The sequence below is a fragment of the Sciurus carolinensis genome, chromosome 9 (assembly GCF_902686445.1).
Source record: "Sciurus carolinensis chromosome 9, mSciCar1.2, whole genome shotgun sequence".
In the NCBI taxonomy this organism is placed as follows: Eukaryota; Metazoa; Chordata; class Mammalia; order Rodentia; family Sciuridae; genus Sciurus; species Sciurus carolinensis.
In genome coordinates this window covers 113004899-113030977 of record NC_062221.1, presented here as the reverse complement: position 1 = coordinate 113030977, position 26079 = coordinate 113004899, and the positions used below count along the sequence as shown (strand labels likewise).

Below are 26079 nucleotides of genomic sequence, written 5' to 3'. Positions count from 1 at the left end.
TTAAAATAGGTGTCCCCCAAAAGTTCATGTGTGAGACAATGCAAGAACATTCAGAATTTAAATGATTGAGTTATGAGAGCCTTAACCCAATCAATGAATCAATCCCCTGGTGGAGATTAACTGAGTGGTAACTGAAGGAAGGTAGCCTGTGGCTGGAAGAAGTGAGCAGTGAGTATGTACCTTTGGGGTATTTGTATTTGGCGAGTGAAACCTCTCTCTGCTTCCAGATCATCATGTGAGCTGCTTCCCTCCCCAACACTCTTCTACCATGATGTTTTGCCTCACTTTGAGCCCCAAGGAATGGAGTTGGCTGTGAACTGAGATCTCTGGAACTGTTAGTCCCCTCAAAATTCTTCCTCCTTAAAATTGTTCTTGTCAGGTTTTTTAGTTGCAGCAGCAAAAAAGCTGACTAAAACATTTATCTTTTTCAAAAATATGCTACTGTTAAAAAAATGTGTTTGGTTCAAATTATAATTAATAAGTTTTGTTTTTAAATATTTCATATTATATACATATAAATACAAATGAATGAGAAGTTTTCATCTTGGGCTGCTCTCAGTAAATCAAATAATTTTTATATTATTTACTGAAATAAATATTGTATAATTTTACATATTTTTTCCAGAGTACTCCATATTAACAAATCTATAAACACATTATCATGAAATAATTGTGAGTTTGTAGTCAGACAGAATTTGAAAAATCTTTGCTATTCTTAAGTTGAGAAACCTGTATCAGGTCAATTTAGAGTATGAATTCCTTCATATGTAAAATAGAAGTAATAATAATACCTATCTTACAGAATTATTGTAAGAACTGAAGATATAATTTAAAGAGTTAAACATGTCATGTGCTTGGTAAGCATTAATTTCTTCTTGGCCCCTTCACAAAATGATTGAATCATTATTATTGCTATGTTCATAATACCAAATTTTAAGTAAAATGATTCTGTTTCTTAGAAAAGTAGTACATACCAAAATACCATTTTTCAAATAAAGTCAACTAGACTAATAACTCATTATGACACACATATTCCCTTAGAGTATGGTATTACTCGATGAGGTAATTACCATATATACATACTTGTCACTGGTATAAAGTTATTTTAAAAAAACTCAAAAGTGATCATTGAAATTTGTCTCTTAAAGGAAAATACAATTATCTCAACTTTTCATGTGAAATTTGACTACTTTGCTTAAACAAATAGGCAACATAATTGGAATAGTAGGCAAATAGTGCTAAACAGATTATCCTCCCTCTGTCTCTCTCTTAAGTACAAACGATATTATGAATACCTTGTTTTTCAAAAGGCCTGAGGACCCTATCACTTTTTCAAAGAGCTGCTTTCCAACATGAACATCCACAGCAGACAAGGGATCATCCAGGAGGTAGATGTCCGCCCCACTGTAGACAGCTCTGGCCAGACTTACTCGTTGCTTCTGACCTCCACTTATATTCACACCCTGAATATGGAATAAGAGAAATGTTAGATCTAAGTACTCTTTCATAGCAAGAACAGATAACAACCCAATATGAACACTCAATACTTTATCAATTATTTCCTAGTCCTAACTCCATCCCATTTCCTAGTTGTACTAACTTCTGCAAATTAATAGCTATGTCTACCTCCTTTTAACTACCTGCTCTCAAAAGAAGAGGCCACCAATTAAGGAGAGAAGAATTTTCAAAGCTCTATCTCTGAATAGTTATGCCTGTGGAATATTAAGCAAGATTTTTGGCTGCCAACCATATACTGACACTAAGTGATCATTTTTAAATTGACACATAGGAAATTGAGAATAATAACTAAATTACCAAAGCTGTAATCAACATGTCCTATTTTCTCCTGTAGAAAGATTAGTGCAAGTCTTGTTGGCAAAAGGACAACTCTAAGAAGCAAAAGTAAGGAATATACATCACTATGTGAAAATTAAAGTTGACACGTACAGCCATGTATGGAGAATTATGGGGTCAGGCCCAATTTACTTGATTCATTTTATGTTTAGTGCGTACTGATCTTATTTTAAAGCTCTTGACGCAGCTCAGAACTTAGCCAACGATCTGCAATTGTAAAATGACATTGCTTCTTTGCATTAATGATAGTTCTCTTACTCAACAAACATCTCCTCAATAAGTTTATATTCTGGGGGTCATGCTAGCCTTCAGATTCAAAGACAGTAAGGGAGATGAACATGAAAATGTATATATTAGGGAATGTGGTTCACGAGTGTGTGTTATGTGTGCATGTGTTTGCATGTAATTATGGTAACTCCCAATTCATAGGGTTTTTTTTTTTGATAATTCAAAAAAGTGAGTGTAAAAATATTTAGGACAAATCCAACACTGAGTGTGGATAATGTTGGAATTCGATAGAATTATCGAATTACTCCTCTCTCTAATTCATCCTCTGACTTGTCACCACTTATCCTGTAATTATATCGCCATCTTGCTTAAATACCTTGGATTGCCACATCTCACTCTTCCATCATCCACAAGCAACAGCATCTTCCTCAGTCTAAGTGCTTTTATTATGGTATTAACGACTCCTTTCCACCACTCTTCCAATGCTCCCTCAAGTGACTGTGATTGACCAACCAGACTAACCTGCCCTTTCATAGTAGACCCAATGCTGTTCATTCTGCCTGGGAGTCCATATCTTCTCTTTTCAATTTAAAGGATACCCTAAAAAGTTCTCTCTGACAGCAACCTCTTTCTCCAGTGACTGAGTGAAGTCATGTCTTCCCTCCCTTCCTATTTTGCAGGACATTGTTTATTCATCCCAGTCTCACAGTCTCTCATGAGCCTATCAACTCCCACCTAATTCATCTTTTATTCCAAATACTTAGTGTATGACACTAGATGATGAATATATATTGGTAAAGACAATTGATTAAAACTGTTGGCATGGTACTGCTAGATTGCAAATTACTTGAAGGCAGGGTGACAGCTCTCTTATTTACCATCTTATACCCCAAAGCAGAATAAGGGTATATAATAAATTCATAAATGCTTGTGGTTAATTAAAGAATGTCAAAGGAAAAGATCAAACAAAGTAAAGGAAAACTCTATATTCATTATCTTGGTTATCTCATAAACAGTTGTAAACAGATTTCCTTATGAAATATTCAATTCCATGCTTATTTTAAAATGCATCATATCACATTAAGAAAACACTAATTATATGAAGCAGAAATTATAAATAGTAATAGCATTGAGTTCCTATACTAAATCAGTATATCCAATTTTGAATTTTTTTCCTTTTAAAATTCTTTATAGTTACATATAATCAGATATTCCACATTTTTAGAGACAGTTTTCTCATCATGTTTTTCAGTATGCATTAACAAGTTTGAAGAAATCACATTTCTGCATGATTTTAGCTATGGCATCATTTTGATGGAGGATAATGAAGACCCCAGGAAAAATCCAGGGGTTTTAAAAAAAAAAAAACTAATATTATTGAAAAATTAAATCTACAAAGTGGTAGACTACAAATGAAGTCAGTCTATTTAGAAGGTCAATTTTGGCTCATTCTGGATTTATATATTTCTATTTTCTATAATTTTGTTGCATACCATATTTTATTTATCAGTGTACAAAATGGCCTATGCCCGCTCCCTTTTCAGAAATTTGAAGTACTCAGTAAGGATTATTTATTCATCTTTATACCACAAATGGATTGTAGACCTCGAGGATACTTCTGCATTTATGCTTAAGTGGAGATTTTAGTTACTGGTCAGGGGTTATCTTTAGGGGTTCATACTTAATGATATCTTTTTTAAAAATTTTTAAATCTGAAACACTGAGCAGAGTATGACCATTCATTAACACAATGCAAATAAAATAGAACAAACAGGGAGGTGATTGGGAAACAAGTCCCTTATAAGCAGGAATGAGCCAATGCAGAGCAGGCACATTAATAAGTGTCATCTCAGAACCTCCATAGAACCTGAGCTTGATGCCCTGATGCTCCTTATCCTGGCCTTGGCCTTGTGCAGAGATAAAGAAAAAACAAACCCATGTTTCACTCTTTAGAAGAAAAGCATTGTGCCAGAAACGAAAACAAAAATGTTGACAATCTAATTGGCAGACTTTAATTCCCCCCCATGGATACTAACAACAGAATTGTTTTTTAATTTGTTTTCTATGTAGCCAATTATAAATAATTTTTGCCCTTAATACTGCCATCTTCTTCACAGGAATTCTGTAATGAGTTTTTAAAAATTATAGTTGGATAACTCTTCAAGACCTCAATAAAAAGTCTATTAACATTTTATTAGTATAGCTGAATGTTATTTTATTCCTGCATACGATAAATTATATTTTCCTCACTCTTTCTCCAATCTCAGTTTGATCTCCTTTTGGTAACTGCTCCAAGTCAGGAAGGAGAGCACAGGCTTCCAATATTCGCTCATAAAACTGCTTCTGCATGATGGAGCCAAAGAGAATGTTTTCTTGCAAAATGCAGTTCTGAATCCAGGCCTGCTGAGAAACATACGCCACAGAGCCCTAAAGAAATAAAGAAGTAAAGGAATATTCTTAACATGGGAAGAGGAGAATTTGCATGTACCACATTGAAGAATACAGTCCATGGTTCTGTGTATGCACAAACAAATGCACACACACACAAACAATTTTAAATCTAGGTTATTTCCTTACATGTAAATATATAGATCATGGCCTCCTATTTTATTATATATACTTATCAGCAGTCCTTCAAATGAGTTACCTTGTGCTTTTTACTTACTTTCACTTTAGTTTCTATCAAACTCATCTGTCTCTATTAGGATTTTCTGGATGCAGATGCTGAATGTGTTATTTTCTAGGGCTGCCAATCACAAGGTACCACGACTGAGTGGCTTAAATAATAGAAATTTATCTTCTCATCATTCTGGAGGCTAGAAATCCAACATCAAAATGTCAGCAGAGTTGGTCCCTTCTGAGGCCTCTCACTTGAGTTGTGGATGACAGCCTTCTCCCTGCATCACATGGTATTCATTTTGTGTATGTGTCTGCATTCTAATTTCTCTTCCTAAAATAACTCCAGTCATATTTGGTTAGGGTCACACCTAATGAGATTATTTTAACTTGATCAACTTTAAAAACCTTGTGTCCAAATGTTATCACATTTTAAGTTACTGAGGATTCAAATATTGACATATGAATTTGGCAGGAACACAATTCAGTCTACAACAGAGACAGAGTTTAAGGTGCATATTGTATACTGGGATAAACACAATGGAAGGAAAGGAGGAAGGAACAGTAAGTATAAGAAAAAGTCACACTGTGATTCAAGCCTGACAAAGCTTTGGCCAACCCTCCAGAGCTATGGAGGAGTGTCATCCATTAGTTGTCCCATGTTAGACTGATCAAGAGTGGGATCCTAGCAGGGCTACTCACTGTAGTCCAGGCCAACCCTGATGGAGCTGACACACTGATGGTGGATTTCCACAGCAGGCTGCAATTCTTTCTTAAAAGGGTATCCTTGCAGCACACGTCCATGTCTTATACATTGATTATTATTCTTGAATTCATATTTTAATTATTTATGACTTGAAATGATTCCTAAACATGTGGCAATATATTCCATCTAACAGCCTCTTCACTAACCCTTCTTTCCTGGAGAAGAATCTATAGTACCTGAACTAGAGATTCACCTTCCATTCTGACCCATGGATTCTATCCAAACATTGATTTTGGAGTATCTTAAATACTGCCCACTCTATAACAATAGCAGACATTTAAAGTACTTTCTAAGATAGGCATATATGCAACTATCAGCCTTTTGATTTCAACCAGCCACTTTAAAGATCAAAGATTAACATTTAATTCTTCTTTGTTGAGCATGTAAGACACAGAATGGCTTTTGATCAAAAACAGTATAGTTCTGATCTGACCTGATCTTAAACACAAAAGTAATTGCTCTTGAATTGCATTGTGAAATGAATAATCTAAACTTTGATGAGAATAGCCTATGAAATCAGCCCACAGGTGAAAAATATTTTGAATGCAAGTAAAAAGTTTGAATGCAGAAAAGAGAATAAATTAAAGAACACGGGGGAAAAATTGAAGAATATGAAAAAAATAACATAATTTAAAACAAACTACATGATCTGCACATTGCTATTACAAGGAATTGAAAATTGCTATCAGTTTTACAAAGATGTAAACATTTCTTTTATTGTTATTGTAATTATTAATTTGCCTCCCACAAAGGAAAATGCATTTTACTTCATACATAACAATAAAACCACAATTGAAGTTTTGGTAATGCAAAAATGGTCTCCAAATCTCTAATATTCTATCAAAAAGCACTGAATACTGAATATTCTATATGAATGATGTCTGGTGTGAGCCTTTGATGTAGAATAGGGGATCTTAGAGAGTATTAGAGTTTGAACATTATAATATGAAATAGGCCTTAAAAAGTAATCATCTGATACTCCGAACAACAGAAAGTTGCACACACAAAAGCACTTTTTAATTATTTATTTATTTATATTTTTTGGTACTGGGAATTGAACCAGGGATCCTTACCCACTAAGCCATATTCCCAGCCCTTTTTGTTTTTTATTTTGAAACAGGGTCTTGCTAAGTTGTTTGGGGCTTAAGACCTTGCTAAGGTGCTGAGGCTGGCCTTGAATTTAGGATTCTCTGGCCTCAGCCTCCTGAACTGCTGGAATTACAGGCATGCACCACCGTGACCAGCTCACAAAAGCACTTCTTAAACTCTAAATGTTAAATTGGTCATGCCATAATAATGATCACTTTAATTAACTAGTGCTCATCAGAATGATACTTACACATTTGAGATAAATATTGGGGAAATAATTCAGAGTGCAATAATAGGTCAGATCCTGCCACAGATTCACAACAAATATTTCCAAAGGTTAAGCAACCACTTATAGAGACAGATAATATCTTCTATCCTGGACACCTACAGTTTAAAAACAAAGGCGAGGTTCCCTCTGCTTTACCATTCACAATGGCATTGTTACAGTCTCTTTTATTACAAGGAGCACTTTAAAAAAAAGAAAAAACTCAAAGCACTCAAAAATGTCAGAAACAATCCCTGTATCTTACCATAAAAACCTCAACAATTAAAATGAAAGTAATGATAGCCATTGATATTCACAGGGAGCCAGCTGACTCTGTGCCATGAACTAACTAGGTCTTCATACATCCTCTCTTTCACTCTTCACCCCAGGTCTTTCTGCTCATTGTCATCATTAATGCATTAGGTAAAACCTAGAATTGATATCATTTTTATGTTTATCAATTCCTAATTCTTTTTCAAGATCAAATAAAGACTACCTCTTCTCCGATTCTTTTTCTTTCCCTTCAAAGCAGAATTGTTGTGTTTTCTTGTTTTTGGATGTGTGTGCTTTTATTCATTTTTAATAACTTACTTGTCATAATTGACTTTGGTATTTACCTCAGTTGACTAGGATCTCAAAAAAAAGGAACATATCTTATTCATGTTTGTTTGTCTGGTACTATACTGTACATGCATAATATGTGCTCCATATGTGCTTATTGAAAATAGCTAAAAACACTAATAGAAAATAAAATTAATATGATCCTCATTATGCTTGTAAAGGACACTCATTTGTCTAAGAAAAGTTACAGGTATCTTGAAGTATACAGCAAGGACTGATTGCAATCATTATGAAGAACCCAGGGTTAAAAGATACTACACTTAGGTTTAAAAAGTAGTAGTGCTCATTACGTGTAATCTTCTTCAAAAAAGTCATAGGAATTATATTTGAACCTACACTAGGTAACAATAAGACTTCGAGAAAACAGAATAATAAAAATTTAGTTACAAGGACTAGAATCAATAAAGTTATAAGGATATTAGGAAAGATATGTTGTGAGGAAAGAAAAAGGAATTGATAGAATTGATTTTTTTCCAGGAAGGAAAAAAAAGTAAGAATGAAGAAAAACTGGTCTCAGATGTATGAAGTTTCTCCCTTGTTAGAGATGAGAAGGAGGGACTGGGCTATTATTTTACCTGAGAGTTAATTAGGTTCAAGGAAAAACTCATTGGGTAGTCTAGTGTTTCAAAACAAAAACACAGTTGATTAACAACTTGTTGAGATGGTGCAATGGCGTATGTCTGTGATCCCAGTGACTCAGCAGGCTGACACAGTAGGATCCCGGGTTTAAGGTCTGCCTCAGCACCTTAGCTAGGTCCTAAACGACTTAGGGAGACCCTCTCTCGAGATAAAAAGTTTTAAAAGGGCCAGGAATATAGCTCAATGGTAAAAGCACCCCTGGGTTCAATCCCCAGTACAAAAACAAAACAAACAAACAAAAATTTGTTGGATTTTTATCTACCTTTAAGAGTACAACAAATGACTAAGAGTAGATTCTTCATAATTCAATGACTGGATCTTAAATGTAAGCTATTAATATTATTATTTTTCTGAGGTTTCTTAGGCTGGAGATACCACCCATGAGCAGTTAGCTAGAAGACTTCTTAGAAATGGAACGGTCTTAATTACTTAGGGAACCTTGTAATGAATGGTAATTAGAAAACTAATCAAATTACAGTATAAATCACATTCATTTCTTTATAATTGGTTGCAATTCAGTTAATATCATCAAACAATTACTATAGGCATTCAAAAATGACGTGCTGAAGAACTTGGACAGAATTCTGTTACTAATCCATCCATAGCTAATCGATTTCTATGGATATTGAAATGTTTGTTATAAACTAGAAATACCCATTAAATTCTTGATTCTTGAATTTAATTTGATATATTCTTATTGAAACTAATGACAAATTGGTTATGGTCACTTCTACTAGATTTTGAGAGAACACATCAGTGCTACCTTTCTCTGGACGACTCCTGTAAGTTTCTGCATTTCCCCCAGGATGGCAGACAGCACAGAGGACTTCCCAGACCCAACCTGCCCTACAATAGCCACCAAAGCTCCTTCTGGAATCTTCATGTTCAAGCTGCATGACAACAAAAGGAGAGAGAAGATGGAGGAATTTTCACATTTTTATGCAAACACCTAGGCTTCCAAAATGCAAACAACAGGTGAACAATAAAGTCCTCACAGAGGAAACAAACAGAAAAAAATCACTTAGAAAATAAAAGGTACAATGAGGGGTTTAAAAAGTCTATTTAATATATTAATTTATTAAACTCTAAGAAATGAAAGTTGACATAATGATAGAATCCAAAACTAAAACTCTTTTAAAACTGTGCCTCAAATCAAGACTTACTCTTTTAGTACTGGAATCCCTGTTTTATCCCAGGAGAAAGAGGCATTAGTAAACCCAATTGCATGATCTAGGAAGAAAAATAAATGCAACAGTGCATTTTGGATTAGAACCTATTACTTTGAACCCAGAAGTCTAATAAATATTGAAGGTAAGAGTAAATACTGACCTCCTATGTAGTTTCTTTCAATATTTTGAGGAGAAAGCTCCTCAGAGTTGAGAAAGTCTTCCAAACGACACAGTGATATCCTTGTCTATCAAAACAAACATCACAGGATTTATCTGGGGTTGAAGCAGAATTTATACTTAAAAGCTTTTACTGTGATATACAACCTGAGTAAATATTTTAGATGCAAATTCAAAATATTGATATAAATAGAGCAAGCATGGTTTGAATTGTTTTAATGATATAAACAAGTTCATCCTTAAAGAGAAAGAGCAGTTTCAAGGGTCAAAGATCCAAACAAATATCATCTTTGAAGGAAGGCAAGAGATGCAGCAGCAAAAGTTCCTCCTTGTTATTCTGTAAAAACCATAATTGATTAATCAACAATTATAGAAATGTTAATGATCCCACACTTATTGAGGTAAAATTGACAAAATTACATATATTTAAAAGGTAAAACACGATGCTTTAATATACCTACACTTTTAAATGATTCTCACAATCAAACTAATTAACATACCCATCACCTCACACAGTTATTATTTTCCTAGGTAGTGAGAATACTTAACATCCACTCTCTTAGCACATTTTAAAAATATAAAATATGTTATTATTAATTAGAGTTGCCATGCTGACCATCAACTCTCCAAAACTCATTCATCTTATGAAAAGTTTGTACAGTTTGCTCAACATCACTCCATTTCCTCCCTGGCACCTCCCAACCTCTTGTAACCACTCCTCTACTCTGTGCTTCTACAACTTTTTTAGATTCCAAATATAGGGGAGACCATGCAGTATTTGTCTTTGTGTGTCAGTCTTATTTCACTTAGCATAATGTTCTGCCATGTTATCACATATGGCAGGATATCCTACTTTCTTATGGTTGAACAACATTCCTCTGTGTGTGTGTGTGTGTGTGTGTGTGTGTGTGTACCAATTTTTCTTTATCCATTCTTCTGTTGATGGACACTTAGGTTGTTTCTATGTCTTAGTGACTGTGAATAATACTGTAATGAATATGGGAATGCAGACATCTTTTGGGGACAGTGATTTTATGTGCTTTGAATACAAATAAAATATGTACCAAAAGGGATACTGCTAGATCATATGGTAGTTCTATTTTTAATTTTTTGAGGAATTTCCATGCCACTTTCTGTAATAACTGTACCAATGTACATTTCCACCAACAGTGTGCCAGCATCCCTTTTTCCCATATCTTCACCAAGACTTTTTTCTTTTGGTTTTTTGATAATAGCCATCCTAACAGGCACGAGGTGATATCTCATTATGACTTAGAAAGATTAGATTTTAAAAGAAACTTCAGATGTTGAATGAATTCTGCTTCCAACAATAAACAAAACCATGGTTTGGGCAATAACAGCAATAAATTATAGGAAAATAATTATAGAATATTTAGCTACTATTAAATAAATAAAATCACTTTTTTTCTCTCTGAAACTGAGTTACATGAAATCTCTAGTACATTTTTATTTTGTGTTAAAAGATATCTATTGTTATCAGATAAGATATAACTGGGCTGTGATTTTCTTTAAGTGCATCATATCAGTAATACAGCTGCTACTGCTTTTTCTTTCCTTTAGACATTGTTTTCTTTATTTAACTGAAGGCAGCAGCAAGCCACTAGGTTTTGGAGAACACTTTGAGATACTACACCTTTAGCTAGATTCCAGTTTCAATTGAAAATCCAAACTATTGCTTTAAGAATTAACATTTTCTTCAAGTGAAGGATGCTGTGGAAACAAGAGTTAAAAGCATCACATCAAAGGTACTTCTGTGCCCTCTGTTGGTTATTCTAAGGAAGACAATATGAAAAAGATAGGCTATAACAAGAATGATTGTGGTATTTACTATTCATTTTTTATTCTGTATTCAAAAAGTAATAAAATAAAATAAAAGCAAAGTTCTTGGATCAAATAACTGATCGCAAAAAGCAAGGACCTACTTCATGGACCCAAACTTGAGAAAATACTTTCAATGGAAGATGCCTGGAGAATCCAAGCATGAGATCCAAAAAGTTTAACTGAGTAAATCTCAGGGGAAAAAAAGGATCTAGGAACTCACTTTTTTGAATGAAAAAAAGAATCTACCTTTCTTTTGTTGCAGTTTTTACTCATTGTAGTAGATAAATAGCTTCTTGGACTCGAAGTGTCACCTAAGAGCATGCTGAGCCAGCTCTAAGGGTTTTTTTGTTTTGTTTTTTTTTTTGTTTTTAATCTGACTGGTATTATCATCGCATTTTCTCCCTGCTTGTCCTGCAGAAGTATGACAAGCTGCTGAACCTAAGAAAAACATTCAGATTTGGGTTCGTACATAGCTCCTAATTATAAATTTTCTGTTAAAATAAAGTGAATTCTGTGATGGCATAGGAACTAAGTAAAAGAAATCAACACCTAACATTGAAAATAACATAATATGCTGAAATATTTAGAAGTCACTTTGATGGGAGAAAAGTGTAAATAAGGAAGACATGATGCCTTAAATTCTATAATGTTCTTTACTTCTCACTGAATCAGGAAAACAAATTTTGAATGCAGTGTTAAATAATCACAAAAGGGAAACTATGATAAAAAAAATGACAAAGAAAATGTACAAAATCCTTGATTTCAGTAGCGAAGTGATTCTTAGTTTAAGAATGTACCTGGACCACAGCTGAGATCACTGTTGGCAACTCAAAAAGAGGAATCCTCAAAATATTAAACAAAGACATAGATGTGAACGCTTTAGTGGCTGTTAAAATGTTTCCTTCATCCAGTGAGAAATAGACACCAAAAGTGGCCAGAGACACCTAAAAATAGATGCATAATTAAAAAAAAATACTTATTACTTATAACATAATGAGTTATAGTCTTAAAAATTAGGGAAGAAAATGTTAATACTATTTTCCTTTGCTATTCATTACTCTAACTGAAGAATATCAAATATAATACCCATTTATCTTTTTGAGTTAAAAAACATTTTAAATTATCAACAAGGGAGACATATAGGACTTCTGTGATCCCCATCACTACCTGGAGTACTCATTTTGATTAAGTTGTAGCTCCTGTTGTATATGGTTTGTTCTTTGTTTTTTTTTTTTGTTATTGTTTTTTTTTTTGCCCATTGATTCATCCCCCAAGGAAATTTATACTCTAGTTTAACTAGCATGATGCCTGATGAATACATGATGTGAAAGAAAGAGAATACCTCATTTCATATCAATTCACCTTCAAAGACTAACTCTACAAATTTAAGGTTGTTTCCAAACTTCTAATCTTTCATTTCTGCTTGTGAAATGAGAAAAATAATGCATATTATTGTGAGAATGAAAAAAGGCAACATATATAACTTGGCTGGTACATAGGAAAAGAACTCAGTAAGTGTCACTTCCCTTCCCAGCTCCATATAGTGTGCCTTTGATTGCTGCTTAAAAGCGGTTAATCATGCAGAGAATCAAACTTTAAAGCTGTAATGAAACTCTGAAAGGTAGATTTTTTTTTTAAGAATTAGAAAGGCATACATCCAATGAGAGAAATTTAGAAAGGATCAAAATGTGTAAAAATTACCAACCAATGGGAACACATTTTCTTTAAACCTTTTGTTCTCTAATCTACAAAAATTAATGATTATATTTATTAAAAATTTTAATTTAGACATGAATTTTACTTTATGCACTTTAATTCCAGGCAATCTGGAAGCCACCCTACAAAGTTAAATTAAAAAAAAAATTTCAATCTATGATAGTAGTACAAAATTCATAGGAAGTTTTATTTGGCTGTTCCTGGCATTAAATGACATTAATCATTAAAAAATAAATCAAAACAGGAGATATATACACTCACCAAGAATGGAATGCAAGTTAACGTCAGCATAGAACATACAGCAAGATATGTAGCTGATTTTTGAAACTCCAATTCCTGATCTCGAATTTTAATAATCTTATTTTTATAGGCAGGTTCCCATGCATAAAGTTTGAGAATCTGTAAAGAAGTCAGACAGTGAATATTTGGCAATCAATATCATAGAAGAAAAAAATGCATGCATGCAAATGCACACTCCCCCCCTCCACACAATTGAGAGTAAAAGTAAAATAAGAAAAAAGCAAATATTTTCTTGAATTATGAGGCCTTTAAGGAGGGGCTTAGAGGATGGGGTCACAATTCCTCAGCCTTATCTTTCTTTCACCCACCAGCAACTTATTTCTGAGCCAGACTCTGATGAAATCCCAGCTCTAGGAATGAACTCCAAGCAGCTTCTGTCTAACTCAATTTTGTCATGATTACTCCTGGTCCAACTCTTACTTCTTCATAGCCAGGCTCTTCTCCCTAGCTTCTCAATTTTTTCAAGACTGATGTCTTGGAACTTCAAGCCATTCTCTAAAAAGTGATTGGTGATTGATGTTTTCTCATTGTAAACTATTTCCTAAGACAGAAAATGTGGGGAAGCCAGATCATATACTGGCTCACTGTACACATTTTAAAGTGAGAGACCCACATTCAAATTACAGTTCTCTTTGAGATGCTTAATTTTATGTGTCTACTTGACTGGGCTCTTGTGCCCAGTTGTTTGGTTCAATACTAGACTGAATATTATTACGAAGGCATTTTAATATATTATTAAGATCTAAATCAGTAAACTTTGAGTAAGTTAATTTCCATTTTATGGGTCAGCCTCATTCAATCAATTAAAGGACTTAAGGAAAAAGATTTAGGTCACACAAGGAGGAAGGAATTCTGCATTCACATGGCCTACAACCTAGCCTGTTCTACAGATTTCATACTACCCAGCCCCTACAATTATGAGTTGAATTCTTAATTTTTTTTGTGGCTCTAGGAATTGAAGTAAGGAACTTCCCACATATTAAGGAAGCACTGTACCACTAAGCTACATTCACAGGGCCTCATGAACCAGTTTCCTATTTTCTTTTCCTCTTTCTCTCTTTCCCTTTCTCTGTCTCTATATATGTGTGTGTGTGTGTGTGTGTGTGTGTGTGTGTGTGTTTGGGTTTGGGTTCTCAATTTTCCTTTTAGTTCTGTTTCACTGGAGATCCTGAAAACAATCTCATTTGTTTTGTAAATTTAGACATGACACCTACTGACCCTAATTCATAAATTAGGAATAAGAAATACTTACTCAAGGTTTATAGGAATTACATGAAGAAATGAAAATAAACTGATCAGCACAGCACTTGGCACATGGAAGATGTTTAGCATGGCAGCTCTTATTAATATTATAAGAGTGAGACTTTATGGTACCTGTTACCAGACCACATGGATGCAAATTGCTCACACTTAGGCCATACTATTTGATTGCCATTTGGACTTCCACCAATTTTCAAGTTTTTTCCCTGCTGTGGATACTACTTTAAGTCTTGAATTTTACTCAGATCTTGAAGAAATGTTCTTCTATTTTACCCACACTATACTAGTTCTACTGATAATACAAATAGCCTTTTGTGAATACCAATTTTAACACCTATAAGCAAACACGGCTACACTTTTTATTTTTAGATGCAAAGACTATCAGTAAATCTACTGGGAGCTGCATTCAGATCATATCACTTTACAGTATGTGACCTTATTAAAAATCTGAGTTAAATTTCAGAGATATTTAAGGCTTCTCTTAATTTCAGACAAATAAATGAATATCACTCCCTCTTCAAGGTATATTCAATCTAACAACTTCTTTCACCTTGGTGATTTACCATTTTGTGTAAGTTCTCCACAGAACAATACAATAGAATCAGTAAGCAGAGCACTTACTGATTCTAAGGTGAATCTAAGTGTAAATATAATGGATACATACTGTGTACATAATAATAAATATTCCAAGATTCTCCATCAAGATCCAAATCACAGCAAACACAAAGCAACAATAGACAAATGTGATTACATCAAACTAAAAAGCTTCTGTGCTGCAAAGTGAATGATCAAAAGAGTAAAGAGACAACCTACAGAATGGGAGAAAATATTTGAAAACTAAACATCTGATAGTAACTGCTGGGGAGAATGGAGAGAAAGGGAACACTTGCACTCTGCTGGGAATGTAAATTTGTATGGTTATTAAGGGAAACAGTATGGAGTTTCCTGAAAAAAATTAAAAAATTAAAAATAGAACTACCATCTGATCCAGCAATTCCATTACTGGGTAAATAGTCAAAGGAAATGAAATCAGTATGTTGGAGACATCTGCATTCCCATGTTCATTGCAGGATTAGTCAAAATTGCCAAGACATGGAAAAAAATCCTGTGTCCAACTACTGATGAATGAATTTTAAAATGTGGCACATATACACAATAGAATACTACTCAGTCATAAAAAGGATGAAATTCTGTCATTTGTGACAACATGGATGGAATTGGAGATCATTATGTTAAATGAAATAAGGCAGGCACAGAAAAACAGGTATCTTATGATCTCACTCATATGTGGAGTCTTTAAAAAAGTTCATTTCGTGGAAGTTGAGAGTAGAATGCTAGTTATCAGAGCCTAGGGAAAGTAGGCAGGCAGGTGGGGCTCAGGAAAGGTTGATCATGGCTACTAAGTTACACTTAGATAGGAACAAGAATTTCTAGTGTGCTATCCCACAGTAGGGCGATGACAGACAACAATAGTGTTCTTTATATTTCAAAAAGCTAGGAGAAAAGATTTTGCATGTTATTACTAAAAAAATTATCAATATTTGAGGATTGAGATGTATATGTTTTCCCTGATTTATACAGTGTGTGATGTACACATGTATCAAAGCATCACATGGTACTATATTAAATAAACACATATAATGCTATGTGTTTATGTGTCAGCTAAAAAATAAACTTAATATAAAATTTAAAAAATAGATGTACTACTGAGGGAATCTCATATGTGATTATTAAGGCCAGAAAGAAAATTCATGTTGGCTTTGCAAATTTTGTCCCTTTGAAAATTCTGTACAACATAACCTAGGTATAACAGAATTTGAAATTTTATGTGTATATAGATACACATGTATTTATATATATGTAGGTTTATAAACATACATGTATATATAAGTTCATAAGTTTTCATTAATTTTTCTGTGGAGAAAATATTTGTGGCATGGGTAAGGCGGCTTGCTTCATTACATTTTTTTTCACATAATTTCTTAAAATAAATAATATTCTGTGTCTTAGAATACTTACATTTAGTTGTTGAGAAATGAAAACCCCACATATTATTTGACTTTTCATTTTAAAGCTATTTTAGCACAAATATATACTTTATACCTCAAATTTGAAATCTACTCCCCATAATTACATATATATCACTTTGAGATACTGAGAACAGTACAAACTTTTTCAGTTAGGATGTTGCTATGGTATAAATAGTTAAATCTAAGGTAAATCCTTTTTATATTACCTTAATTCCATGCAAGATTTCCTTGAGTAGTTTTATCTGTTTATCTTTGTTCTTTGTTTGTTTTTTCTATTTAATGGAAAGAAAATCATACATGAGAAATGTTGGTTAAACTTTTGCTGATATGGCCATAGCTATTTAAAAAAATACATTCTGCATTCAGTATTTTACCTCTATGAATTTTAGTTGATAAAAACATTTTACCCATACTTGCACAACATTCTTCTATTGATAATGTTAGAAGAAGTTATAAATAGGTAAACTATATGCAGCCATAGTAGAATAAAAGCAGAATAAAATGTTAGAAAATATATATATAAATGTGATTTATTCAGAATTTAATAATGAAGCAACATCTACATTCTATTAAAATGGAATAAATTGCCAAAAACTCCATCAAATCAAAAGTTCCAGGAATAAAAGCAAAACTACAAATTTTCAGAAGTTTTTTGGGAATTTGAGTACTTATAAATGCATATTTTCAAATATTAGCTGTTTATTTTTCAAAAAAAACCATGTGCACATTCAAATATTGTATACTTATTCAAATATGTAGTGATTACAATATCTTGTACTTTTTATTGTTTGGGTATTGTTTCTTCAGAGTTCCTTCCATTAACATTGTCACTTTATTTGTAATAACGAGCATTTGTATATCCCATAAAGAACATAGAACACCCACTTTATTGTTTTTGTGATTTGAAGACATATTTCTATTTAGTATATTTACACATAACATGGAAATATTTTTTAAGCCTCTAGGAATCTATATTCAGGTTTCAAAAGTGTACTTTCATTCTTAGTAATTTGACTTTAAATAACATCGTTTAAAAACAGGAGATTTGGAAGATGATGGAAGTGAGCTGTGTAGTGAGTCCCAATCTCAGCACAACACAACAAGGAAGTAGCAAAGGGAACACAGAATTGAGAGATAGGTGGTAAAATAAATGCTCTAAGACTTGACATAACATAGTCTGAGACCTGGAGAGACTGGAAGATAGGTTATCAGAGTAGAAAATAAACTCAGAGTCCCCTAATCCCAAAACCCGACCTGTGGATGAGAAATGGGGAGGGGCAAAAGAAAGAGAAGGGAGTGGTCATTCTCTTAAGTTCACCCACTTAAAAACTGTTGGAAAGACAGACAAAATTTAAAGTGTGACAGTAACAGAAGGATTCTTAAAACAGAACAGTCTGAAACCAAACTGTGAAATGAAAACTGAGCCGGGGTCCACAGCCACCTTGGGGAACCCTTAGCTAAATCAGCATGCATCATTCAAACCCAGACAGCTGCAAACTAAACCAGAGGGAAGACCCCTGTAATGGGACCTCTTAAAAATCTGGCCAAAAAAACTTCTAGAAGGATCGCTACTAGCCAAAAATCGCTGAAACTCTTTCTCCACTCTCACCACAAATAATGGGAATGAAGGGGCTGGTGGGAACCTGTTCTGGGAAGTGCACCTGGCCCCACTAAGCTCTGTGCAATGTCTGCTTACTCAACTCAGAGAAAACAAAGCAGCTTTGGCCCCAAACAAAGGAAGAACTACCAAGCCTTAGCAACTGACATGGGGGGGCGGGCGGAGATAGGCACCTGGGGACATTCCCCGGGATCATGGGCAGGTCATACCAGAGGGAAGCTGTCTGACACAGAGACCCAGAAATTATCAGAGTTTATGCAACAGGAATGGGTTGATCCCAGTCTTAACAGGTGGTCATCCCGAATTGTAATCACACCTGGGCATTGTTTGGATACATACAGGACCTTTCATCAGACTTAGTTAGCCTGTCTGCCATTTACAACTCAGGGTAGTGGAAACTAGAGTCCAGGTGAACCATGGGAGAACCTTCACTATAGTAACTCAGAGAGCAGTGTCAGCTAGGGGGATACTTCTGCACCACAGAACACCCAAGGAAAACCGCACAAGAATCCCTGCATTCTCTGAGAGCCACCAGCATCTTACTACTGTGAAAAGGATCCAGTAGAGGGAGCAGGTACATGTTGACCCACAGTGAACATAGGGACACATCAGAGATTTAGTTCTGAACTACTACACACAATAGAAATCCACAACACTGTACCCTATAAGCAGTCCGCTGCAGCCCCTAAGCTGCCAAACCAGAAGTTACTTGTAGGAGGTTCAGAGAAACTAGTGCTTTGGCTCCTGTGCCCCTGAAACTCAGGAGAGATCCACAACCAAAGACTGATGGACATCTGCTATTTATCCAAACCCCAGTGAAATTCAAACCAAGATTCAATGAAAATTTCTTCACCTTGAAATGGGATACTATAAACAACTCTAATAACAACTCTGATCATATAAATAACTCCTTAACTTGAATAATAATTGTTAATCCAATAGCCAACATTGTACCTTCAAAGCATTTGAATGTATTTCATCTTATGGTTTAAAGCATTAATTGGAATCAAATCTTCCTATCTTTGTTCTCCTAGCTCTAGTTTATACCTGTTTCTCTTACCCCCTGCTCATCCTCTTATGTTATCCGCTACTAACTCAAATAACACCCATTCATCTATTTCTCCTTTCTACCTTGATATAAATTCTCTTTTTATAGCTTATCTCTTACTTTCCTTTTGTCTCTCCTTTTTCCTCTCCCATTTGCCCAATCATTCTTCCTCCTCCATTTCAGCCCTCACTTAAGTTTATAGTAAGTTTACTAAATTTAAGAATTTAGTTTTTGACCTGTTCCAGATCTTTATTATAGGTTTATACCTGAATTTAGGGAACTGCAGGAAACTATTGAAAAGAATTTTTTGTTTGTTTGTTTGTTTGTTGTAAGGTTGAATTGAATGAGACTTGGCTCAGAAGTGATTGCAGTAAATAGAACTCAGTGACATCTCTTAAAGCAGTGCTGATATTGGGATTAGCAGAGGTCACACCTTGACCTAAAATATTATTATCTGAATATTTACCTAACCTAGGGATCTTGATAAAAAGAAACTCACAAAGTAATCTTTCATTTTAAAAAAGTCAGACCTATATTGATAGATGGATAAACATATGAACAATATGAAAAAGCAAGGGGAAAACACCATATCAAATAGTCTGTTATGCTTCTATTGTTGAAGAGAAGTACTCTAGAAAGTTCATAATTAAACTGTTCATGAACTAAAAGAAGATATGAAGAGTAAAGTCAGAGAGAAATTACAGGAAGTGTAAGATCACGTCAATAAAGAGAGATTCTGAAAAAGAACCAAACAGAAATCCCAAAAATGAAGGAATCAATAAACCAAATTAAAAATTCAATGGAAAGCATCACCAATAGATTAGACCACTTTAAAGATAGATCTTCAGATCTCAGAGACAAAGTTTGTAAGCTAGAAAATAAAGTTGACCATTAAGAAAGGATGTTAAGAGACCATGAACAGAACATTCAATAAAACTGGGGTAACAATAAAAGGCCAAATTACTGATTCACTGGGATAGATGAAGTCTCTGAAATACAAACTAAAGGAATACACAATCTTTCAATAAAATAATATCATAAAACTTTACAAACCTTAAGAATGAAATGGAAATTCAAATACCAGAGTCACATAGGACTCCAAATGTACAAAATTACAATAGATCCACACCAAGACACATTATTATGAAAATGCCTAACATACTGAATAAGAATAGAATTTTGAAAGCTGCTAGAGAAAAGCTACTGGTCCCATTAATAAGTAAACCAATTCAGATTTCAACTAATTTCTTAACCAAGACCCTAAAAGCTAGAAGGAATTGGAATTATATATACCAAAATCTGAAAGAAAATGGATGCTAACCAAGAATACTATAGCCAGCAAAATTAAGCTTCAAAATTGAAGATGAAATAAAAACTTTCCATGAAAAACAAAAGTTTAAAGAATTAATAACTAGAAAGCCTGCACTACAAACAAACTTAATAAACTATTTCATGAAGAAGAAATAAAAAATAAAAATAAAAACCAGCAAAGGAAAGAATTACACTAGAAGAATACTTAATCAAAGGAGTACTGAATCCAATTTAAACACTAGAAATGAATCAAAATAGCAGAAAATAAAAATCATTTCTCAATAATAATATTGAATATAAATGGTCTAAACTCTTCAATCAAAAGACATAGGTTGCCAGATTGGATTAAAAAACAAAACCCAACAATATTTAGTCTATAAGAGACTCACCTCACAGGCAAAGTCATCCACAGACTCATGGTGAAAGGATGGGTAAATAAATACTGTTCACATGAATCTAGTAAACAAGCAGGGGTTACTATTCTCATATCAAATAAAATGGCTTTCAAACCAAAATTATCATAAGAGACAAATAAGATCACTTCATACTGCTTAATGGAATCATACATCAACAAGATATAATGATTAATATTTATGCCCCAAACAATGGATTATCTATGTACATGAAACAAACCCTTCTCAAGATTAAGAATTGACTAGATCACAATACAATACTGGGTGACTTTACCATGTCTCTCTTCTCACTGGATAGATCACCCAGACAACAACTAAGTAAATATTCTATAGAACTAAAAAATACTGTTAATATTATGAACATAACACACATCTATAGATATTTCATCCATCAATGACTGAATTCATTTTCTTCTCAGCAGCACATGGAACATTGTCTAAAATAGACCATATTTTAAGTCAAAAAGAAAATCTTAGCAACTACAAAGAAGAAGCTAAAATCTTCAATTCTATCAGATTATAATGGAATGAAATTTAGAAATCAATAATAAAATAAAAAGCAGAAACCAGGCTGGATGCAGTGGTGCATGCCAGTAATCTCAGTGGCTCAGAAGGCTGAGGCAGGAGGATTGCAAGTTCTAAGCCAGCCTCATCAACAGTAAGGCACTAAGCAACTCAGTGAGACCCTGTCTCTAAATAAAATACAAAATAGGGCTAGGGATGTAACTTAGTGGCCGAGTGTCCCAACTTCAATTCCCAGTATCCACCACCCCACCCAAAAAAACAAACAAACAAACAACAACAAAAAAAAAAAACAGAAGTCATTCTAACATCTGGAAATTAAATAATACACCTTTGAATAGTGAATGAATAGTTGAAGAAATCGGGTAATTTTTAAAAAAATCATAGAAGTAAATGAAAATAGTGATACAACATATATCAAAATCTCTGAGACAGTACAAAGGCCATTCTAAAAGGAAAGTTCATAGCATCGAGCTCATACATTGAAAGACTAGAAAGATACTAAATAAATAATCTAACATTACATCTCAAAGCCTTAGAAAAAGAAGAACAAACCAACATCCAAATCAACAGAAGAGAGGAAATAGTTAAAATCAGAGTTGAAATCAATGAAATTGAGATAAAAAAGCAATACAAAAGATTAATTAAATGAAGAGTTGATTTTTGAAAGGATAAACAAAATTGACAACCCTTGGTCACACTAACCAAAAGAAAGAGGTAAAAAACCTCAAACTATCAAAATCTATGATGAAAAAGGAAATACCATCATAGGCACCACTGAAATCCAGAGGATAATCAGAAACTATTTTGAAAATTTATAATTCAATAAATTAGAAAATCTTGATAATATGGACAAATTCCTACAGATATGTGATCTACCCAAATTCAACCAAGAGGATACAGAAAACTTAAACAGACCAATTTTAAGTAATGAAATTGAAGCAGCTATCAAAAATCTTCCCCATGTGCTTCATAGAGGTGTGCCCTGTCTCTCGTTTATTCCTCTATGAAGCACTTGTGACCCATCTGACCACACAGAAGGCACTTAATAAATATTTGTGGAATAAACTGAGACAACCGATGTAAAAAAATTACATGCCTGCTACATAGTAAGTATTCAATATTAACAGCTCTACTAAATTTGCATTTGTTTCACTCTGCCTCTGTTGCTTATTTGTCTTGTCATCTTTCAAAGATATCTGACCAGTATTGGGGATGAAATCTGGAGTATGTGGGACTAGCAGTGTATCCTGATGATGATGATGATTCCAGGCTACCAAGCCTGGAGTGCTACAGGTTACTGATCTTGGACTGATTATTCCTCTAAATTAGACTCACTCTCAGGGCTTCAACATAGTTAAATAAATAATCTGTGGTGACAGCACATTAACTATTTGTTTAAAAATTCTTTGCAATTTTCTGTTTGGTTAAAATGTTTATCACAAAGAACTTTTTCTGCTGTGAGAACTTTATAGAACCCTGAAAAAAAAAATCTGAAGTATGCTTGTCAGAGCTAAGGCACTTTAACATTTGTTTTTACTCTCAACAGTACTGATATTCCACTGTTCTGACCATACCCTTTAGAGTGTTCTCTAAAATCTGCTGGGTAGTAAAACTTGAGGAGAATGGGAAAGGAGATTGAAACTATGGAGGAGACAGATCTGTGTTCGAATCTTACATCTATTACTCATAGTAATAGAATTTTGGGCAGAACCAGCCCCAGTGTTCCCATCTGTAAAATGTGGTTTATAATGAATAATAAGATGTTCATTGAATCCCATTGTCAAAAATAACATAAACATCCTTTATGCTAGTGGTTCTTGGCAGTAAAGGAAGGGAAGGATATTTTCCTCTCCTGGGACAGAATATCTGCAGATGTTTTGTTCACCACCATGGGGACAGTGGTGGTGGCATGGTATGCTACTGACTTCTAGTGGGTGAAAACCAGTTATGTTGATAAGCATCTGGGAATCCCAAGGCATGGAACAGGTGTTTAGAGAAGTATCCATTCCAGAAAGTATCCATCATATGCATATACAATGTATCCATTCTATTATTGATGGTCATGTGCACTGTTTCTAGCTTGGGGACTACTACAAATAGTGTTGCTATGTACAGTCTAGTGTGTCTCTTCTGGTATATGCATTTCCATTTGAATACATTTAGGAGTGGAATTTCTTGTTCCTAGGATATGTAAATGTTCGACTTTAGTAGAGACTAAGAAATGATTTTCCAGAGTGTAAGAGAGCTTGTTACTCCACATCCTCACTGATAGCTGAACTTTAAAAGCCTGACAATGCCAATGATTCTAGTGAGATAACATTTATTTTTAATTTGAAATAATTTATTAATGCCTATTGTTAGTTTTTTTTTTTTTTTTTCCACCAGAAATTGAACCCAGGGGTGCTTAGCCACCGAGCCACATCACTAGTTTTTTTTAAATATCTTGAGACAGGGACTCGTTACGTTGCTTAGGGCCTCACCAAGTTGCTGAGGCTGCCTTCAAACCCATGATCCTCCTGCCTCAGCCTCCCAAGTTGCTTGTATTACAAGTGTGTGACTCCGCACTTGGCTATTTAGTTTTTTGTTTGTTTGTTTGTTTGTTTTTTAAAGTACATGTTTTTGAACACTTATAAAAAGGAATGAAAAGATATTTACCAAACTGTTAATAGTAATTTTCTGGGTGGCAAAATTGAAGGTCATTTTTGTGCTTAGCTTTTTATTGGTACTTTCTAATCTTATAAACATGTTCTAATAACAAATATAAAATGGCTGTTATTTTGCAAATCTTTTCAGAAAAGCACAAATTTCAAGGATGTTAATGGATATTCCTGGAAATAGTTTCAAGACTAAATAGGGTTGACTTATTTATTATAGATTTGTTCAGAGATTTAAAAAATATCAACAGGTTTTATGAATCTTTTTATGGGTATTATACAATAATGTACATGGTCTCATGACTTATAATTCACCTCAAGGATCTAATGTACCATTTTTTTTTTTAGGATTATTTACAAAATGCTAGCATGGGAGAAGTCAAAATGCAAGACATAAAATAGATTACAAAAAAAGCAAATAATCCTTTATAAGCGATGGATTATCCACAAATAAATGTTTCCTGTATGACTTAAAAAAAAAATTCTTCCAACAAAGAAAATCTCAGAATCAGATTTTAAATAAGCCCTTTAAATAAGAACTAATCCCAATCTTCCTTAAATTAATCCCTGAAATAGAAAAGGAGGAACCACTCACAAACTCATTCTACAAAGCCAGTATCACCCAGATACCCAAATCAAAGACACATCAAGAAAAGAAAACTTCAGATAAATATCCTTGATGAAGCAAAAATTCTTTTTTTTTTTCTTAGCATGTAATTGTACATTTATTTCTCTTATTAAAGAACACTCCTTAATGGAATTCAATATACAAACTTGGTTTCTACATTAGGGGAAGCAAAAATTCTTGATAAAATATTGGTAAAATGCATACAAAAACACATTAAAAAGTGTACCATGATCAAGTGGTTTTTATTCCAGGGATGCAAGGTTGGGTCAACATATAAAAATCAATAAATATAATTTACCACATAAATTGACTTAAGGACAAGAATCACCTGATTATCTCAACAGATGCAGAAAAAGCATTAACAAAGTACAGCACCCATTGATGTCTAAAACACTAGAAAATCCAGGGATAGAAGGAACTTACCTCAGCTTCATGAAGACTATATAAGACAAACTCAAGTCCAACATTATTCTGAATGTGGAAAAACTGAAAGCATTTCCTCTAAAATCATGACTAAGACAAGGATGCCCACTCTCACCACTCATATTCAACACAGTCCTTGAAACTCTAGCCAGATAAATTAGGAAAGAGAAGAAAATTAAAGGGATACAAATATGGAAAGAAGAGCTCAAATTATTCCCTTTGCTGATGACATGATCCTATATTTAAAAGACCCAAAAAAACTCTACCAGATGACTTCTAGAGCTCAAAAAAGAATTCAGCAAAGAAGCAATACAAAATCAATATCAATACATCAATTGCATTCCTATACTCCAGGAATGAATCTGCTGAAAAAAAAAATAAATAGAAAAACTAATCCATTCACAATAGCCTCAAAAACAAAACAAAACCCCTGGGAATCAGTCTAACAAAAGAGAGGTGAATGATCTCTACAGTGAAAACTATAGAACAGTAAAGAAAGAAATTGAAGAATATCTTAGAAAGACCTCCCATGTTCTTGGATAGGCAGAATTAATTTTGTCAAAAAAGTCATACTACCAAAGCCTATACAGATTCAATCAAAATAAAAATTCCAATGATGTTCTTCATAGAAATAGAAAAGGTAGTCACAAAATTCATTTGGAAAAATAACAGACCCCAAATATCCAAAGCAATCTTTACTGAGAAAAGTGAAGCATGTGGCATTACAACACTAGACCTCAAATTATACCACAGAGCTATAGTAACAAAAACAACATGGTACTGGCACCAAAACAGGCATGAAGACCAATGAAAAGGAATAGAAGACACAGAGACAAACCCACATAAACAGTTATCTCATCCTAGACAAAGGTGCCAAAAACACACAT

At 33.8% G+C, this 26079-nt stretch overlaps 1 protein-coding gene across 3 annotated transcripts in view; it reads right to left on the bottom strand.

Annotated features, from left to right (window-relative positions):
* LOC124993796 (multidrug resistance-associated protein 1-like) overlaps positions 1 to 26079 on the bottom strand; it is a 113848-nt gene that overhangs the window by 46521 nt on the left and 41248 nt on the right. For all 3 annotated transcript variants that reach the window (XM_047565580.1, XM_047565582.1, XM_047565581.1), the window contains 8 exons: positions 16779 to 16844; positions 13244 to 13381; positions 12064 to 12210; positions 9408 to 9492; positions 9242 to 9308; positions 8842 to 8968; positions 4333 to 4509; positions 1296 to 1463 (listed from right to left, as the gene is read on the bottom strand). In XM_047565580.1, the coding sequence (XP_047421536.1) occupies positions 1296 to 1463; positions 4333 to 4509; positions 8842 to 8968; positions 9242 to 9308; positions 9408 to 9492; positions 12064 to 12210; positions 13244 to 13381; positions 16779 to 16844 (975 nt within the window). The remainder of the gene's footprint in view (positions 1 to 1295; positions 1464 to 4332; positions 4510 to 8841; positions 8969 to 9241; positions 9309 to 9407; positions 9493 to 12063; positions 12211 to 13243; positions 13382 to 16778; positions 16845 to 26079) is intronic.